Source organism: Zeugodacus cucurbitae, chromosome 6 (assembly GCF_028554725.1).
Source record: "Zeugodacus cucurbitae isolate PBARC_wt_2022May chromosome 6, idZeuCucr1.2, whole genome shotgun sequence".
Taxonomy (NCBI): Eukaryota; Metazoa; Arthropoda; class Insecta; order Diptera; family Tephritidae; genus Zeugodacus; species Zeugodacus cucurbitae.
Window position 1 is genome coordinate 59,364,902 of NC_071671.1, and position 21,333 is coordinate 59,386,234.

At 36.4% G+C, this 21,333-nt stretch overlaps 2 protein-coding genes across 2 annotated transcripts; one reads left to right on the plus strand and one right to left on the minus strand.

Annotated features, from left to right (window-relative positions):
* The first annotated feature begins 209 nt into the window (after positions 1–209).
* Mtmr14_0 (myotubularin-related protein 14) lies at positions 210–18,666 on the plus strand. Its single transcript, XM_011192608.3, has 7 exons — positions 210–1,084; positions 14,032–14,864; positions 14,931–15,485; positions 17,579–17,656; positions 17,719–17,889; positions 17,963–18,412; positions 18,481–18,666. The coding sequence occupies exons 1-7, from the start codon at positions 965–967 to the stop codon at positions 18,602–18,604; spliced, it is 2,331 nt and encodes a 776-aa protein (XP_011190910.1). The 5' UTR covers positions 210–964; the 3' UTR covers positions 18,605–18,666.
* Positions 18,525–21,076, minus strand: LOC105217549 (uncharacterized). The gene has a single exon (XM_011192607.3). It carries the CDS (start codon positions 20,921–20,923, stop codon positions 19,868–19,870), a length of 1,056 nt encoding a protein of 351 aa, XP_011190909.2. The 5' UTR covers positions 20,924–21,076; the 3' UTR covers positions 18,525–19,867.
* Positions 21,077–21,333: the final 257 nt, after the last annotated feature.

Here is a 21,333-nt window from a genome sequence, read left to right on the forward strand (position 1 = left end):
ATTCTAATTGTCACCTAAATCGAAATGTCGGGATTCAGACGACCTTGAAAATTGCAATATTTCAAAACGGTGTATTTTTCAGTGTAGTTTAATATACTCGTTCCACATTTGTCCAGGCACTACTAATTTTGTTTTCATATCTACACATGACATTCGCGTATGTGTCAAATATATTTACGAGCCGCCCCTGTGGATTATCTTTGAGTTGTTTCCCCTACTTTTCTGCTGTCATTCTCGTTTACGCATTTGCCAACGAAATACTATTCGAAAATACGCTTACCCCTAGTTGTTTTTAATCAGAAACGCAAAAAACAAATTGAAATCAAGTAAATTTTGTAATGCCAATAATTTATTGTTCATCGAAGATATACGGTGTCAAAGATTTACACAGTGCGATCGCGAGAAATACATCAGAAAATTTGATACGCAGAGCTGACAATTTTCTGCGTTCCTTCGCAAGTCTTCCGAAATAAGTGTTGTGCGGAGCATATGAATATAAAACGAAATATTTTATTTCTAATTACGTCAACAAAAAGAGCAAAAACACAACCACATGCCTACAAAAACAACTATACATAGTTGTGCAAAAAATATAATTGAAAATAAATATAAAACTAACGGTGCCAAAAAACAACAATACAGTAAAAAAGAAGCGATTGAGTTAAATGTGTACATATTCATCAACAAAAATTAAAAAACAATTTAATATTTTCTCAGTACAGTCTTGTGTGGTATTTATTAGCTCCATTTGACATCAACCATAGAAAATGGTATGTGAATGCAGAAGACGCTCTCCAGATTGTTAAAATATACAATTTTGTTTCGATTGAATGCCTAAGTTTACAAAAATACTTCATAGTGGTTGGAAATTGTGTTTAATTTTAAAACTAATCCTGACGATTGTCGCAGGCAAAATATAAAACAAGTGGTAGTTGATGAAGCAAAAGAGAAGTAAGGAATTAAAATGGCAAATGAGACGGGTTTAAGAGTTAAAGTGGATCTTACTGAGTCGGATTTGGTTGAATTACTTTCGGTTTTCGCGAAAAGAGCATTTGATGCTTCCACAACTGAACCTGGATCATTAGTAAGTCTAATATATTATTTACGTAGTGTAACATTGATTTATCGAATTAAAGGCTATTATTTTACACATAAAAACAGTATCCACTTGTTAAATATGTGTACTTCTAGTTAATATAGGTATTTAACATAAAATTTGAGAATATTAGATTTTATAGCTTAATAGCTGTGGATGTCTACTCTGTAGCATGGCGGTATTTGTTGAGAAATATTAAATAGCAGCGTGGCACGCTTTTAGGCGTAAAAGCCACATGCTTGCATAAGTACCAAGAATACGTCATTCAAAAGTCACGTTTTTGCGTTGTTGCACACGATTTTCGTTTCATGCTCGGCTACCGGCATATTGTACATCGTTTACGGTCGTATTTGGCGCCGCTATGTCGCAAACGTCATAGATGCCGCCTAAACAACCCACTTTTCTAAATCGCTTACATTTGCACTTACATATGTATGTAATTGTGTCTAGATACATATATACATATAAATTGATAAGCAGTTAAAATGTGTTCTAGGAAATTTTCACGCTTCGATATCTAAAAAAATATTGAAATTTTTTTTGGAAAATGTTGCTGTATGTATTTTAATTACTTTACATGCATATGTGTTCTAGAATCTAGGTTTATTCAGGAGTTGCAAACTGAGGTTAGATTACTTAAAAAACAACATTCAAAAACTACGGCTTATTATATTTAAGTTCGTTATTCAAGTTCTACGTCTAGTGCTTGGATAATTAATAAATGTATTATTTCAATATTACAAAGTTGCGATGTAGATTTGTATGTATGTAACTCGATGTAACTCGGTGGTTGTATAGCGCCGGCTTCTTAATATGCACTTGTTCACACAAATGCATACATATATTTTAATATATTTATAAATACATATCTACATAGGCGGTGAACATTTATTTAAAATGCATTGTAGATAAGCGAATAGAGTTTGCGGTGAAACAGTTGTTTTTTTTTTATTTATTACATACTGAAATTAACAGATGTAAAATTCCACATTATGGCGCCTACTAACTGTTTCATCATTTGCTGTCGTCATGTAAATGTTATTTATTACTTGCAAAGACCTTATAAAAAGCACATACACAATGAACTAGCATTGTAAATTTGTATATTTGTGTAGGAATGTATGTGCATAATTCGGAATTACATATTTAAATATTTATCAACAACTCACACGGTGAAATGCCACACAGCAACTTTTGAGCGATTGGGCAGAAGGTTATCAGCGGCGCTTACTGTGTTCAGCAAGCATTAAATTTGAATATTTAAATACAGCAAAATTGCTATTTAAAATTAATTGCATTAACTGTTTTATATTGTACGTACGTACATATACATATATGTAATTAATTATTTGCATAATTAAAAATGAATGGGGTAATTTTGTTGGAGTTGGTTAAAAAAAGAATTATGTACACCAAATTTTTTTCAGTGTTTGCTTTTCATAATCTATACCTGGCGAGAAGTTTTTATGGCCTACTAACTTAGACCTTAGACCTTAGTTGAACTTTTGTTTCTATTTGTGGTGTATGCCTTGATGTTGTTCAAGAAATAGTGTGTTATAGATCTAACTTCTTAAAAACTTTACTCTTAGTGTAGTTTCCATGTGAATAAAAAATAATATTCTGAAAAATGTTTTAGTTTATTTTTATTTTTATTTAAAAAAATGCAAAATGCGTAAATTTCCAACCACAACAAGATTGTCTAATCGTTAATTTATCGCATACCTATGCATGTATGTATATTTTTATCGCTACCACTTTCACTTTTCAAGGGCAGCGTATTTACAATCAAATAAACAAATTTGTACACAAATATTTAAATGCATGCAGTACACTGATGGGCAATAGTAAAGGAACAACTGATAAATCTGTCTTTTCTAAACACTAATTAATGGGTAGCTTTAAAGTGAGTAGGCTAAAATAACCATTTATCAGCATAGTTGACCTTACAGTTGTGTACCTCTTAAGTATGATTGTTTTTTTTTGCAAATGCGTTTTACATATTCGTTTTGGTGTATTTACCCATACACATACATATAGCGTTTCTATTTATAAATAGCTGCAGTATTGTGTGAAACATATGCAACTGAAGAAGAATAAGATAGTTTTTTTGTTTACATATCTGGCCAAAACTAATTTTCGTTCCTTGTTTTTTATTAATTTTAATGGAAATTTTTTTTTTATTACCATGTATTAGGTATATGAGGTCTAGACCAAGGTCTGGACCGATTCATTAATTTTTGACCATAACCTACATTCTTTAAATTCATTATACCAGTGTGACATTTCCAAAATTCGATTTTTTCTTTTTATTTTTTGTTTATTCGATAGTTTATACTTTCAAAAATATCCTGTGGAAACGGTAAAGTCGTATCTTGAATAATTTTTGAATGGCAGCATTCTAAAGAGTGACGGCTACAATCGAAACTGCATCGAAACGACGTTTCTCAAAATTGCTGACATCATAAATCAACGAGAAATTGATCGATCGACTTCAAATTGAAACCGAGTATTCTTGAAGATATTTACTATACAATGACCTGCGATTGGATTGAAAATTGTCAATTTGGCATTAAAAAACGATAATTTTTTTTACCTAAAAAACGATTTTTTTTTCAGAACTTCGACATTTTGTTAATTATTTTTCAAAAATCGTAGGTCGTTGTATAGAACATATATTTTTTTTGTTTCAACTACTCAGAAGTTGAGGAACTATTTTTTGCACCTCCGAAGACAGTTCCGTTATTTTTCAATATTTTTGTTAAAAAAAATCTTAAAATGTAGTTGAAAATAATCTTGTTATGTCCAAAAAAACTTCGAAACATTCGATCGAGTACTTTCCCATTATATATCGCCCCTTAAAATATCGTATATCCATATTAATATTATAAATGCGAAAGTAACTCTGTCTATCTGTTACTCTTTCACGCCTAAACGGCTGACCGGATTTTGATGAAATTTGGTATGGTGATAGATGATAACCTAGAAATGGTCATAGGCTATAAATAATCAAGCCATCGTTTTTAAGGGGTAGGCAGTAGGCAGATAACTAAATTGAGTTAGTAATTTTTAGTCGTGTTTGTTGGGACTTTTGCTCTTTCACGTCTAAACGGCTGAACGGATTTTGATGAAATTTAGTAAGTGAATAGATGGTTACCTAAAAACGGAAAGAAGATCAAAATGATCACGTCGTCGTACTTAAGGGGTACAAAGTAGGCAGACAACTGAATTGAGTTAGTGATTTTTTTATGGTTTTTGCTGGGAGTTTTACTCTATCATGTTCCGGACGAAGTCGCGGGTAAAAGCTAGTATTATATAAAAAGCTACAAAGTAAACTGAATGGTCCAAAATCACTATATTGATTATATGAGGCTCGGGAATTGTTTGCCTTAATTTAATTTTTTTTACATTAAAATAAACCAAGTTTAAGGATTTTTTTTCTGGATTGTCTGCTTTCATATTACATACATAGCACAAGTGTGTTGCATATGTTTTGCACATTAGGATACATACATACATGTATGAATACATTGTATATACAGTGTGTGAGCGCAGAAGCCAGCTAGACAGGCGAATCCTATCGCAACGCTAACGGAGTTATAAATAGGTGGCAGCAAAACAACATAGATTCGCATAGCTCTGCGGTTGGGCTGGTGATGTGGCCGGCGTGTTGACGCTGCGGCGTCGGGTCGGTTCATTATGTGGAAAAAGCAACTGCACAAATTTAACTTTTGTTTATATGTATGTGTATGTATTTATGTGAATATACATAATGTATACGGCATATGCACGAATTTTGTTTACATATACTCATACATATTAACGCGTATATCAATTAAAATGTTTATCTTGCTGATGGTATTTTCTTTGTTTTGCTACACTTGATATATACAGCAAACAAGTGCAAATATAAATATATACGATGTGGCCATACATACATACATATGTATATATGTATATGTAAATATTATTATTTTGTTGATATCTCTAGTCTAGTTGAAATCACTTAACGTTCAACCAAAACGTATTGAAGGAGTTTAATTTTTCTTTTCATTTATTTGAGCGTCCGTCCACCTGTTGGAGCGAATTCATCGAATTTCGGTTACATGGCTGCCAGAATACGTGACATGTCGCTGCGGCGTTGCGGGTGTTGATACAATTTGCTCTACGCCTGTAATATATTTATACTCCTCTACCATTTCTCGTATTGAATGCCACGTTTTTGGGTTACGTTGTAAACATATGTACGGGTATATTTGATTGAGTTGAGAAATATGTAGTGTAATATCATAAAGTGTGCCACCAGTTAGCTGACGCACGAATAATAGTTCTTTATCCTTATTTTCATAGCACCCCCTTAGAAGATTTATGGACGTTTATGGAACCTTTGAAATAAATAGTATGTTCTAACTTCCTTTAATCTTGCAGCTAGTTAGTTGAAATTCAATAGTTTGAAGAGAACGAAGAAGTTCATCTTAACTCACGAGACTATGATCGTCGCCAAAGAGGACAATAAAAATTATTAAATTGAAAATGGTTTCCTTGAAAAATAATTTTCGGTCGATTTTTAAACCATGAATGAAATGAATTTAAGTGGACAATATTCTAGACAAGTATTTAAGAAAATTGTTCAATAAATTTTTGGTAATACCCTAAGAGCGACAGTGGTATCTCATTCTATGTACACATAAGTATGTATGTACCTGTTACAACTGTAACTAGCTGCTGTCAACAACATTTCGTTCCACTTTCTTTATCAATTTATATACAACATATATACATATGTATATTTGTTTGTATGCTCACAACTATTTATTTACAAGCATATATAGGCCACTTCTACTTGATTGCATTATGTTGTGAATGGGCCATGTTTGTTTGTTTTTAAAGACTGTATGCTCTTACATACAAACATAAATATGTATAGATATGCCTATTTACATAGTTTTTTTTCATTTCTCTAATCGCACGCTTCTTGATTTTCAATTTGTGTACGTGTGCTCACTCACGTAATCGGAAAATGAATTTCTTTACATTTGTCACACATTCCAATTAATTTGGTAACTACCGGTTTATTAATGAAAAATTTGGGTCTTCGTAATTGAGCGCATATTTGCTTTAATACTAGTTGGTAATGACTTTAATTCCTGTTTGGAGAAACATCTCCATAGTGATTAGAATATATCTATATAAATACAAGCCTGATAAAACATAAACCTTCGCCAGGTGTCACATCCACTTGATCCTTCCACCTGATTTTCGGTCGTTCTTTTCTCCGTCGGCCGCCAGTGGATTCCGTTACATATATTTTCCGCGCTGGAATGTTTTCTTCCATACGGGCGATATGCCCAAGCTTGCGCAGCCGATGTATTTTTATGCGCCGCACTTGTCCATATCACCGAAGAGCTCATACATACAGCTCGTCGTTCCAACGAATCCGGTACTCAACTACGCCTACGAGCCATAAATCCTTCGGAGGACTTTTCTCTCGAATGCTCCTAAGGAGTGCTCAACTTTATTGGTCTTCGTCCATGCTTCTGGGCCATGCGTATGATGAGTGATTTATAGAGCGTTACTTTGTTTTTGCTAGAGAGGGCTCTGCTTTTAATTGCCTACTAAGCCCGAGATAGCACCTGTTGGCAAGAGTGATCCTTTGATCCGAAATCACAGCCCTTAGTCGAATAAAATCCTAAAATAAACCGACAGTTGTGGAAATTAGAAACAGAGTGGCCCTCGCGCAGATTTTCCTTGCATAATGGCGTACCTACATATGTTAAACTTCTACTTATCCATACTGGACCACAACATACTAGATTAGATTAGATTAGATTTATTAGAGGATCGCACTGCGACCTACGGTCTATTGTGCCCTCTCCTATTTATCACAGAATACCGTCCAGTCCTGTAGCTCTAAGAAAACTTAGCAACGCTGCAGGGCTGGTGGTCGCGATATTTTCCTTCCAAATCACAGAATCTGCACAGGTTCGTTGAGCAGATTCCGAGTTTGTTTAGATGACACCTTAGTCTGCAGTGGCCATTGTAGAGTGCCACTAGTTATCTCATTTTGTTTCTTGGGAGCGCAATTAGCTGCTTGAATCTTTTGCGGTTGTACCCTCCTAGGAACAATTTCGAGTGGCGAAGTCCCTGCAGCCGAATCCAGTAGCGATTCCTACTTTCTAATTCGCCTTCGAGTAGTTCATTTCTCAGAGCTTGCGGACCAACGGCAATGAAGGGCTCTGGCCCCACCGGTCTGGTGGCCGCGGCTTTCTTAGCTAGCTGGTCTGCGAGTTCGTTGCCTTGTATGCCTCTGTGTCCCGGTACCCAGAACAGTGTTAGTTTGTTGTTGCTGCACACTCTATTGAGTTTTCCAATGCAGTCCAGGACCAACCCCGATTTTATTTCGAAGGACGATAGTGCCTGGAGAGCCGCCTGGCTATCACTGGAGATGACAATTCGTTCGCCATGATAGTTCCTGTCTGATATATCAGCACATTTGCTAATAGCATAGCAACTTACTAAACTCATATCCTGCACAAGGCACTAATCACCTACTTGCACCCTATGAATACCACGTATCTAACACTTTTCCGTATATCGTCCGACCATGTCGAGACAGCTCGTTTTTAGGCCTCCCGTTAGATGACTTCGATGACAATTAATTTGCTCTTTCGCTCCAATCAGGGTTTAGATAACAGTTACCTTAATAACCAGCCAGAGTTGTATCCAAAAAACTTTTGAAACTGTTTTTTTCGATGAGTATAATACCTGGGTCTGAATTATTTCTGTCATATAGCTTATACCAGTACTTTATTAATGATTCAAGCTTCGAACTTTAAAGCATACAAGGTCTACTTATCATTTTCCCACGAACTGCCGTAAAGTTAGGTTAGGGCTTTGTTTGTAATCGAGCTGCAAATGTAATATAGGGTACGAATGTGACAACGAAAATTTACACAGTTAGATTTGTTGAGTATTTTAATCTGCGCACTTAATTAGTTTCCTCATTAACTGAGGCAGTTGTATTTTAAACCCCAACTATGCGAACAATCCACCAATCGTGCAAGCGCATTTAACGTCAGTGCGTTGACCTCTTCTGATTGAAAAATGCTTGTGGTTAATTAATGTTTTTTTGTTACATAGCATGCGTAATGCTCAAAGAAATTTTAGTATATATCCGCTTAAACTTTAAATAAATTATGTAAGTACATATGCTGTGTAAGTCGGCAAGCTTTGTTTAAATGCTTGAAAATTGCAATGCGTCGGCAAAATAATAGCTTTTTACCTACCCAATGGCACAGCATAAATAAACGTTAAGTGCAGCAAAAATAAATACGCGATTGAAACCGGTTTTGTGCATAACAAATTTGGCCATCAATAAGTATACTTGTACTCGTACATAGCGACTTTTTTCCGTCTTTCATTCATGGCTACCCAAGAGTGAGGAAACAAAACTAAAACCGACCGTCAATGACTTCAAATTCCACTGAATTGTTGCATTTTTCAAAAAGTGTGTCGCCATTCAACTCCGGCGCAAACGCTCAACGCCGAAGAAATTAATTAAACACAGCAACTAACTCATAGACAACACGCTTTGCAGTGCGGCGCTGTAAATAGTAGCGCCATTGTAACAGCTAGTAGCTGCAGCTTCAGATATCGCCTTGTAAACGAGACACCCAAGTATTGAGATGGCGGCTGGCCGGGTGGGTGTGGGTTGTACAGTCAATGGCATTTAGCCATAATAACTAGCAAGCTTGCAGTGACGAACCCCAGCAAAGCGCGAAACGCGAAGTATTATCGTCAAGCTACAGCAAGCTGGCTCGCCGGCCAACCCAGCCCAGCTATGTTGTGGTAGCGAGCGCATGCGTCTGCTGCTGCTGTTTACCCAGCAGTTGAAAAGTCTTTAAAATCCGGGTTTAGCACAACCGACGACCTGGCGTAACCGATGCGGCAACGCCTCGCACTGATTTTCCATCACTCATACATATAACTACATATTTTCGTATAGTTTCTTACGCCGGCTGTGGGTAACCGCAGCTACTCTTGGTATTTGTGTCAGCAAAAGCGGCACGTAGAACTCGAACGCTAATCGGCCAACCAGTCGACCAAAACTATTGAAACTACTTGTGCTCGCCGACAGCGGCAGCGCTGACTGTGACCAAGTAGTGTGCGCACATTGCTGCAGACTATCGCGCGAACGTGGTAACAGGCACCCAGAAGCGTTTGCCAGACGTTGGAACGTGGTGTGGCTTCATTGTATGGCAACACGAGAGTGACAACAGCGATTGCATTGTACACTCAAGGCGAGGCAATGCAGTTAAACACACACACACTCACGAGTGCCTTGGCATAATGCAATGCATTTGCTCTTAAATGACTTGGCTTGGCTGTTTTGCATGGCGCGCATATAAACAGGCTTGTGCTGGGCATCAGTCGGTTTTTATTACTTTGTTGTTGTTGTGAATTTGTGCCTGCCTGTGTGGCGGTGTGGTTTTCTGTCACTGATGACGTGTCACTGTATGACGTTTATCAACTTTGGTTGCCAACAATTGCTTTGCGAATGTAAACACGCTAGTGCATTCAGTTTTATTAAGTAGTGTTATTAAACGAAATGAGCAAAACACAGTGGGATAATTTCAACAATGTGTTGTAAACTTAATAATCCTCGTCGAGAATTCGAAAATCAAATGTCTGTTTTTAGAAAGGCTTTGCTGTTGTAGTGTCAAATAATTGGGAGTCTTTGGACTGTGAGTAGTGCTTATCTGGATTCTGCTTATATAGGTCGCCTAACGGAAAGCCCAAAGAACGATCTGCTTCGACGAGGTCGGATCATAGGAAGAAAGGTATTAGATCAGTGGGGTTCATTGGACTCGCAAAGAGGTGGTTAGTATCATGCAGATACTCATAGTTTAACCTACTACAATTTCCAGGCCGCAGTTGCACGAGGGTCACTCTGGTTTACGATGCAACGATGCAATTGACGCCATTCCCTGGAAATGAGTCGCTGAAGGTGTTAACGACTTCAATGTGAATGACCCCTGTCTGAAACTGATCCCGTTCTAAGTTTGATTGGTAAATTAAATAAAAGCCGTAGACGAACTGTTGGAATGACATCTTGATGTTTCTTGGAGGCGGTCCTATTCGAAGAAGATGACTGCAGGGATGGTTTTGATGAAAACATGAGAAGCTTATAAGTCGAAGTTACGAAAACAAAATCTTTGGATATCAAAGATCTGTCTCTGGGATTTCGCGAGGCAACTGGAACTCTTGTTTTGCAATTGACGTCATTCACTAGAAATGAGTCGATGAAGGTGTTAAGGAATCCAATGTGAATGACGACTGCCTGAAACTAAACTAATCGCGTTCAAAGTCTGAGTGGTGAATTGTTTAACGTCGTTTCAGATGTGATCCAAGCAAAGGTACTTTGTCAGGTCTGAATCTTGTTCTACAACTGGCCAGCCGATTACCTTGTTTATTTCTAATCCATTACAGTATAAGGTGGATTTCCAAAACAAAATCTGTGAATTCCAAAGGTCCCACTGTCTCTGGGGTTTGCCCGCACTGCCAAATGCATTCTACGACGACGATTCCCTTCACGTGCTTTTCAAGCATTCTTTTTCGTTTTGTTTACGGCTTCTTCGTATTTTTTTTTGTTTTTGTTTATTGCATTACTTTTCGCACATTGTACGTTGCGCCAGCGGCGGCGTCATTTAGTCGTTGTCGTGCTGCTGCACAAAAAAAAAACACAAAACAAAAACAAAAAGGAATGCCACCACTTTCGAACTGGTTGCCGCAGTCCACCTCGTCAACCGGGGTTTTAGCGCTGTTGTTGCTGTTGAGTTATCAACAATGTTGTTCGCCAAGCGAATATATACGACAGAGTTCACCGAGTGATGGCTATCATTGGGTGTGTGTGTGTACTTGTATAGGTGAGCACGAGTCGGTATATAACATTTTTGTTATTTTTAGCTTTTTAGCCTTTTAGACTTGAGACTTGCGGCCTTACTAATGCAACAACAACAAAAACAACAATCGCAACTGCTGCAACCGCACTATGGTTGCCAGCCACAGGGCAGGGTGTGGCATTGATTATTGTTTTGATTTTTGTTGCGTGTGTAGTTTTTGTTGTTGTTGCTGTAGCAGTCTAGTCTAGTTATCGTTGTTGTTTCATCTGTTTTTAGCTTTTAGTAGAACATTGTTGTGAATGCATTGGCAATAGAAAATTGTTAAATTGTGTTTTTTTTTCTTTTTTTTATCGAATACTGCAACACGTGTCAGCCAGTCTGCCACTGTCATTGCGCGCTTGTTCGCCGGTGTCTGTCTGCCTCGTACTTTTGACGATTTCTACGTTTACTGCGTACGGCAGCTGGCATAAACAAACATATACATACATATGTATATATAGCGATGTGCTAAAACCGGTTAATCCAGATTTTTACCGGCGCTATAATGATTTAACTACAATTACGAATGTACAGTTTTGCGTGCAACTTTTTACTTTAGCTTTTTTGTTTACTTGTTGCTATTTTGTAGAGAGTAGCTTTCAAGCCCAAAAGGCTCGCCGAATACCCACAATGCAACTGTACTTTCGGAGACATTATAAAATGCGCGCGATGACACTGTCATCAAGAAATAAAATTAAATAATAAACATTATGAGTGTGCGCTTTTCGTGTTTTCTGAAACAAAAAAATGTATTTATTAGCTTTTGCTTCCTTGTTTTGTCGTCTAGTTTTCTAAGAAATATGCAAACGCAGTTGCTAAGTATTGTATTTATATAATATGCACATATGTAAGTGTATCTAAGCGTTTTATTAATTGCGTTTGTAATTGTAAAATATACGACCAAGCACGCTTCATATTTTCTGATTTTAATACGCTAGGTAATATTTTGCACTCCGGAATGCTGTCGCATCTCAAAGTCAACAACATTTCATTGACCTCGTGGATAGCGTTGTAGTATTTCTGGTTTATATATGTGATATATTTTTTTGTTCCTAATATGCATATGGATGCACTCCCATACAGACATGTGTGCGATAATGTGTAATAGTGCGAGGGCGGTTCGATAAGTTCGTAGCCTCAATATTTCTCGACAGCCACTGTCAATATTGTTTCTTTGGGCCGAAAGCAAGTGGGCGTGGGTTAAAGAAAAGTAAAAAGAGCAATAAGAATCGAAATGAGGACTTCATTCTAGTTCGAGAGAAATCGCGCAGTGAAATCAAATAGGGCTTCAATGCTGTATACATACATATGTTGACGATTCTTCTTCGATGGTCCTGAAGAAGAGCAAACGATCACGCACAACGGTCTACTCGTATTAACGAACGAATCATTAGAGCGTTCTATATGGCGAAGAAGAAATTATTGCTCTTCCACCATGACAGCAAATGGATCCGATTTCCGTTTTCGCCGCGGTCAAATTCGTTATGATTGTTGATGTTGTTGTTGTAACGGTTACCCAAACCTGCCTGAACTGTCAAGCCCAGACTAATTGTCATCGAAATCATATAACGGGAAGCAAAATAAACGAGCTGTGGCGATAGGGTCGAACCAGAGGGAAATGGGTGTCAAATGAGTAGGCTTTCGGGGCCATAGTGTAAAGATGTGGTTAGTGACATGCGGGCACTCTTTGCATGCTTGGACATATGTTGAGTATGTCAGGATCTAGTCTGGATAAGTAGGAGTTTAACCTGCTGCAGTATCCAGAACGAAATTGCGCGAGGGTCACTCAAATTTCGAGAGGCAACTCGAGCTCTGTGTCTGCGATGGGTGGTATTATATCTCCAACGGGGAGGATGTCGTTGAAGGTGTTAATAGCTCCTCTGTGAATGGCGTTCAATGCTTATCGAAAGTTTGTCGCATCCGAAGACCTGTCGGTATACTCCTGAGGTCGTCGACGTATTTCAGGAAGGTACTTTTGATGGCTCTGGGAGGGGGCTCAGCTCCCAGTAGTTGACTGCAGGGACAATTTCTAAGAAAGCACAAACTGTTTGGAGGACATTTCGTTATGCTCCTTCACTGGAAGCAGACGTGTCTCATTGTGTAAGTGCTCAACCGGACACATCAAGAGGCAACCTGTGGCAGTTCTGAGAGCGGTGTTTTGACAAGTCTAAAGCTTCCCCATTTGCGTCCCACTGCATCCAGGCGACCATATTGGGGCTGCATAGTTTAAGGCCGACCGTCCGATACCCTACTAAGTTGCCAACAACGTCTCTTTGTCTTTACGCCGGCCAAATTCGTCGAAATAGTCTATGAACTGATGTTCAATGCACGACTTTCTTCATCTTTTGGCATCTGCGACATCTATTTGCTTCCAAACGTAAAAAAGATATGAGGATGTTATCGCCACCACGAAGTCATATTCTGTAGACCTTCAGTAAACGTTTTTTTTTTTCGAAGAAAAGATAAAGGAGTTGATCTTTCCCTGTCTTAAGCCTAAAAGCAGACTATATTATTATTATTATTGACTTGTTAAATATGTTTAGTGTTCGATCGGATCAAAATGACTGTCCCATCTCTTCAGAAGTAGGAACAAATGCAAAATGCAAAAAATGGACATGTGGAAAGTACTATGTTATTAGCCAATAGTTCCTAGAAGGTCTTATTGACCTTAGAGACCTCTTAAATAGAGGCCTTACCTCCGTATTAGGTAGAGCCAAGGATTTAGTGTAAAGGGGCGGAAAAGTTGGGGTATTTTTGAATCATTGTATTGGTTTTTTCGGATAGATTTTATATTCTAATGAACCGCTAGCCGAGATTCTAATCATCTCGACATACATAGACTACAATCATATATGTATGTAGATAGTTAATACAATCACCGTAATCTTCTCAACCCATGTGCCCTTTAAAAACTTTTAAAATTTATATTTTTATGTAAATAAATAAAAATCCAAATACAAAGTAAAAATATATATTTGTAATTCTTTTCTTTCACAGGATGCGGTTATTCTGTACAATTGCGATTATCTGATGAGCTTGGACTACAATGTTTTTAATATAGACAACAGTGGTGGCGTACTTTGTGCCCGTTATCCCCCATCAATTTTTGTGCCCGAATCCGAACTTGACCAAGTGTCAACAGCCGGTGATGGTTCGGCGAACACAGCGTGTAATTCGAACGGCACGAACGGTTACGAATGTGCTAACGGTAGTGACGGTAATGCGAAAAATCGAAAACCCAACCGTCATTCCAATGGGACCAACGCGCGCAGCATTACTCCCACAAATGAAAATGAGAATAGCAATAGCAATAGTAATGGCAATGCCAATGGCAATGGTTGTGATAATTACACGGGGAATGGCTGCGATAGCGATAGTACTATTCAATCGTTTGTTACCGTTACACGACCGCAACGTTCGCCCAAACAGCGCACCATCTATGAAGAGATGTACGATGCCAACAGAATACGTGATCTGATAACTCGTGCTCGATATGCACGATGTCGTCAACGTTTCGTTGCGCCCGTTATATATTTTCGTGGTCAATATATTTGCCGATCCGCTACAGTATCTGTGGTGCACGAAACCTACTCTCGTTACGCGTACGATTACATAACATCGGGTAGTGGCAACGAAACACAACAACGCACGAATGAAGAAGAAAATCCCGATTCTTCCGAGGATTCATTACTAGGCTCGTTAAATGACACGCCATCGCCATTTTCCTATAATGAAATGATACGAAATGATATTGCCCTACTAAATACGCTAAATATCAAAACTATCGTCGATTTGATGGTTGAACAAAGGAAGGTGAAATTCTTTTTTACGTAAGTATTTTAGTTTTAGACAAAACCTTACGACATGTTCCTTAAGAGTTGTAATAATACTTGTAGCGTTTCCTCATCGGAGAAAGCCGACCCCGAGCATAATTATAAGAATTTCAATTTACTCGCGCTGCCATACCCCGGTTGTGAGTTCTTCAAGAAGTTTCGTGAACACAATTATATGGCAACGAATTTGCATTACAACTGGCAAAAACCCTTTAACAATGCCAACATAAGTATACCGAAAATCGGACCCGCAATGGATCTCGACATTAACTGGGAGGAATACCGGAAATGGGATTTGGTTGAGATCACACAGAATTACCTTAAAGCAATGCTTAAATATGTGCAGGAAGAGAATAGTGGCCTTTTGGTACATTGCATAAGCGGTTGGGATCGCACGCCGCTGTTCATCTCCCTGCTACGCCTATCGCTTTGGGCGGACGGCCTTATACATCAATCACTCAACTATATACAGATAACGTATTTTACCTTGGCCTATGATTGGTATTTATTTGGTCACCAACTACCAGATCGCGAGAAGCGTGGAGAAGATATTATGGTCTTCTGTTTTCACATGCTGAAATTTCTAACCAGCGAGGAGTTCAGTTTAGGCGAGCATAGGTAAGTTGATACATTTGTGGAATATACCTTTGTGATACCTAGTAACTGACTAGAACTAGATGACCTTATCTTTATACTCTCGCAACAAAGTTAGTAAGATGATATTCTGATGCTTTTTTTTTTAAGTCGGCGTGGCCTATTTTTTGATATATATCTAACAAACTAATAAAGCCATATAAACCAAACTTTCTGCAGTTAAATCCCTTACTTATCCTATTACACACAATAAAAATAGGTGAAACCGGATAATAACCCCATACAAAGGTTATGTTGAAAACTACTTAAATTACGTTTACTCACAAACGAAAAACATCAGAAATGCAAAATTTTACAGAAGGAAGCTGCACTCAGACATAAAAGAAATGGAAACTGGTCGTGGCCCACTAATGGATCATAAACCTTATCTCAGAAACTACTCGACCAATTTCAATGAAATTCGGTATATCGTCACCTAAAATGCAAAAGGCCGTAACTAACATTTTTAGTATTTTACAGGAGAAGCAAACAACGTTATAGATTAAAGACTACTTAAAGCTAAATATCCAAATTGTTGATTTAAGCTTAGAAAACAAAGACGGATTTGTTTCTGAAAACCAAATTAATGGGAAAAAAGCAGTTTTTAAGAAATGTTAGTTACGGCCTTTTGCACTCTATTTTTCTGAAACCAAAAAGCCGTAACTACTTGGAAAAAATTGTGTATAAAATGAAAGCAATGGTTAAAATAAGAAAATGTGCTTTTAAGCTGTAACTAAAAACATAAACATAACTTGTTAGTCTTTTTGTATCTATTTATTGTAAGTATTTTAACACAAAAGAAATTATTTAATTAATACATTTAATTCGAGAAAATAAAATTAAATTAAACTGGTTAAGAAAATCAAAATAATTCATTTGAAAACAACAAAACCTGCAATACAAATAGCAAATTAGAATAGGTTTAAGATGTAAAGGGTATATTATCATAAAAGCTGTGGCAGTCAGCCGGAAGTAAAAATTTAAGTTCCTGCAGGTGTTCCCATTTCTTTTTGGATTTTAATATTCTTTCGGTAAATTTCCTAAATTTTTGTTGTGTACGTTGTGGCAAAACGTTATAATCATCGTTGATATTTCGTCGTTGATATTTATTTTATAATAAATTATTCCAGATGGATCATATGCCAAGACACGGATCATGTATTGAAGAAAGGCAAAACACAATAACACAATTTGATAAAGAATGAAAGATAATGAAAACAACTGTAATTACGGATAACACAATGTGTCACATTGAAATTAAATGAAAAAGAGAATGAAAAAAGGGTAGTTACGGCTTTTTGGTTTATGAAATTGTTGAAGTTGTAGTTGCGGCCTTCTGATTCTTGCCTATAAAGTCGTTATTTTTGGACGTATGCATGTAAAATTTGCAGTGTACACGTGTTTCGGTTAAGTACTTCATAATCAATCAAACAGCCAATTTTGAATTTTTTGTTAGTTACGGCCTTTTGCATTTTAGGTGACGATATAATATTTTCTTGACACCCTAATGACACGGACGGAATATGGGTAAAATCTATTCACAACCATGTCTACTTGCCATATTACTCAATTTTGAATCCTTCTGATTCGTTCACTTTATAATATATACATTAGGAACAAATGAAGATAGCGGAATAAAACTTTGTACAAATGCTGTATTTGAGCTTTAGCATCACTTGTGGAAAAATTGTCAAAATCGGGCTATAACTTTTCAAGACCCCGGATGTCGATATTTTAATTTAATTCAGGTTTTTCAAAAATACAATGGTCATAATACCTTATAAATCGGTTAATATGTGAAATATTTTAGCCAAATTAAGTGAGTATATAGTCTTGGATATATTGTACCTTGGTGGTGGAAATGAATGAAATCGGTTTAGGAATTACTTCAGCCTCATATACTATATATGATGATTTCCGTTATTCTATTAGACTTTATGGTTCGAATTGTATGTTATCTTAGTAAAACTATATCAATAAATTGCGAGAGTATAAAATGTTCGGTTGCACAGGATACTTAGCCTTTCCTTACCTGTTTTGTATTGTAATTTAACGATTTACTTATTTTTTGTTTTTAGAAAACGAACAAAAACAACCAGCAGTAGTGGTAGTTGTGGTCTCGCACCAAGACATGAGGATGATGCGGCGTTGAGAGAGTAAGTTACATATTAACACACAATTAGCCTTTATCAATTTTAAATTTTACTCCTCTTTGCAGAGAACTATATTTAGCCGCTTGCGATCATGATAGTAACGATAGTTTTTCAAATATTTCCAACTGTGATTTGCAAATAACTGACACATTAACCGCTATGACAATATGCAACGCTTCGACACAAGCAACAACGAGCAATAATACAATCACTAATCGTTCGCCAAATTCTAAACGGTATGTGTTTACCGATATATATATTTGTATAAAAACACATTTTAACACGAAATATGTGTACTTTCTAAACTAGATCACGCACAAGTCCTGTGCCTGTGCCTGGCGCAAATTCGACGCGTCAACGCCAAGAATCCGTATCATCAAACAGCAGTTGGCACTTGGTCACAGATACTGGCTCTATAGACTCCGTTGTGGCTGGCAGTTATATGCGTAATCATGTTGCACAGCGTTCAGAGTGCGGTTCGGTGAATTCAAATAGTAGCAATCAATCGAGTAGACGCTCTAATGGCAGTACTACAAGGTTTAGTGGAAGCGATACACTAGATAGCAGTCCAAGTGCGCACAATTCGAGCGGTTGCAGTAATAATAGTGGGAATAGTTTTAATAGTGCGGTGAGCAATCATAGCGCGGGTCCAAGTAAAATGCTGCCAACTACAACCGAAAGCATTGCGACTATTAGTAATGGCGAACAAGCGAAATCTTCGTCACCGAAACCAGATGACAGTCGCATAAAAATAACTACGTAAGTCTACTTTATATGAAGATGAAATAGTTTAACTTGTTTAATGGTCTTCATTTTTTTGGTAATAGACGCGAGAAACGTCTAAACTCTGTACGTGCCATCTTCGTGCGTGCTTATGGCAAAGGAGTGGGCCTAAAATTGCGCGAAGGTACCGGCATAAGTATTGGAACGTTTATTGGAACTTTATTCTGAAGTGTTGAATCGAACTTGAACATGCGACGTAAATTAAGTGTACGCAAACATACATACATACATACACACACATAGAAACACACAATTAATTTTACCAAATCTGTTATTAATTTAATTTAATACTTTTTTGTAATATTTCAATATTTTTAAGGAAATGTGAAAGCAAATGTCTGCCATAATCGGTTGTATCAGGCTATTGTGTCCTTGCTGTTTGTTAGAAAAATTTATATACGTTGTGTATTCAAGCAATCATTATTTTTTTGATTGCTTTGTTAAAATTCAAAAGGCGGTTATCGTACGGTAGTTAAATAATTTGTTAAAACAAATTTTATTTTCACAAAAGTAAATTTTAAATAACTGTAAAGATTACATGGTTGTAGTTTTGTTTAGTTACAGTTTTCACTGTAAATTGATTGCTTGTAACTGCACATGTAATAACTCCATAAAGAAACTCCACTTCCTGCTTATATCGTACGATAACCCGTGAATTAAAAAAAAAAAAACAATTTTCAAAATTAACCAACTACGCTGCTTAGAACAAAGCTACAATAAAGATATGATGTGTTTCATTTAAAGAGCTCTTATAAGTGCAACGTCGTCAGACTGGCCATTGCTTTAATTTTTTTTTAACTTTAAGTACATATGTACATACGAACATATATATATGTATGCATAGCATATATTCGAATGTAAATCAACTCCGAGTTGCTATTTTTCGCATTTTACAATTAAATTTCATTCATTACACAATTTTTTGTGTATATAGAATGTCTTTGTTTATTAACTATTAATATACGATATATGTTTATACATTTTTTTTCTTTGCTCTGAGTTATATGTGTTCCCCAAAGATGTATGTATTTTGAATGGTACGCATTTTTTAATTACTGCTAATGTATTTTATGTTGTCACTGAGAAATCGCTGCCGCCACACTATTTTGTAATTTTGATATGAAATTTTGATATTAAAAACTGTACTCGTGTGTGCATTTCCTTCTTGTTTTTAATCTTCTCTTTTTTATGTACCATTTACACGAAAAAGAGAATTAATTAACTTACAATTAAGCAGACGTAATTTCAGAAAATCGAATGAAAATAAAGATAAATCCAAAAGACGATACAAAAACTTTTATTTATTTATCAGTTGTTTGTGTATCATTATGAATAATTACGCATTCCTTAAAATTATCAATTTATATTATTTAACACCTAATATCTACATGCTACTGCTTTCTATAAGCTTCACATGATTTCAATGTGAAATTAGTTGCTTCTGCGTTTCCGTTTTATACGTGATAGTGGTATGTAATCCTCCATATTTGTTCTTTTCAATCTTATAATACAACGTCTTACATGTTTAGAAGCATCCTTTAATGGCACCCATTGTGCCTTTGGTGTACAATTTACTGTTGGCACTACAATATTTTCTTGTGATTCAATATATGTACACTCTTTCTTAATTTTACCAGTAGATTTATTTATTTGAGAGCCACTGCCCATTTCAGCTTCGAAATCTATGGTGTTCAACGATTCATATTTTGTATCCGAACTGCTATCGCTACAAATTTCATATGTTCCATTCGTGGTGGTTGTACTAGTTACTTTTTGCTCCTGTGAATTATCTGCTGTTTCGTTAATGAATGTTGTAGCAGTGGATTTTAATACTATTAGCTCTTTCAGATCCATCAAATTAAGCAATTCTTCATATTCATCATCAATATTCTTTAAATGGGAGTATGTTAATTTTATTGTAGCTTTTGATTCCAGTTCGGCGTTTAATATTAGGTCCATCATTTCAGCTTCCAATTGCAGACGTCTATTTAGTGGTAACTGTGCTACCATTTTCATATTATCGTATATTACTTGTTGAGCACTTGATAAATTATTCACACGCACATCTGTAATTTGATCTTCCAGTTGTACACTTATTTTCACTATTATTTGACGTAATGGCTCCGGTATAGCGGTTAAATCCAACATTTTGGCCATTTTCTTTATAATAGGTTGCAATTTGTTCCAGCGACGTTGTAAGTCTTCCTTGTTAAAATAGACTGCTGGTAGGAATCCTGTGTAACTAACATTAAATGCAGATGTAATGCGACTCCATGCCCAATCGTCATAGTCCGGATCTTGGAACGGACGCACACGAGGATTGTATAAAAATGGATATAATTGTATTAACTCCAACAGTTTTTCATCATTTAACACTACTCCTCCGGCGGAGTCCACATTATTAACATTAAGCACTTCAACATTGGAATAGCCCTTTGAATCCGTAGGATAGCATAGAATTGTACTTGAAGGTTGCTCCGAATCCATAGCAATACCAGAGATAAAGCAATACTATATTATAAATTGCATACAACTGCACTAATTTAATTTTAATAAGTGAGAAAATTCAATAAAATAAACGAAGGACATGAAAATTTACTACACGATTTTGTTGTTTTGATATTTTTTTTAATAGGGTATGTTCAATGTGCGCCAAAGTTAAAATGTTATCGATATCAGAAGCAATTTAGTATTTCACGATACCAGAAATAGCATGAATAAAATATACACTAATTTAATTTTAATAAGTGAGAAAATTCATTAAATTATACGAAGGACATGAAAATTTACTACACGATTTTGTTGTTTTGATATTTTTTTTAATAGGGTATGTTCAATGTGCGCCAAAGTTAAAATGTTATCGATATCAGAAGCAATTTAGTATTTCACGATACCAG

What these genes read in the sequence shown, in the direction of transcription:
- Mtmr14_0 (XM_011192608.3), top strand. Translation starts at nt 965, where the DNA reads ATGGCAAATGAGACGGGTTTAAGAGTTAAAGTGGATCTTACTGAGTCG. An exon ending in TTCAGTTTAGGCGAGCATAG is followed by an intron (nt 15,486 to 17,578) that starts GTAAGTTGATAC and finishes TTTTGTTTTTAG; the next exon opens with AAAACGAACAAAAACAACCA. An exon ending in CGTTCGCCAAATTCTAAACG is followed by an intron (nt 17,890 to 17,962) that starts GTATGTGTTTAC and finishes TTTCTAAACTAG; the next exon opens with ATCACGCACAAGTCCTGTGC.
- LOC105217549 (XM_011192607.3), bottom strand. Translation starts at nt 20,923, where the DNA reads ATGGATTCGGAGCAACCTTCAAGTACAATTCTATGCTATCCTACGGAT.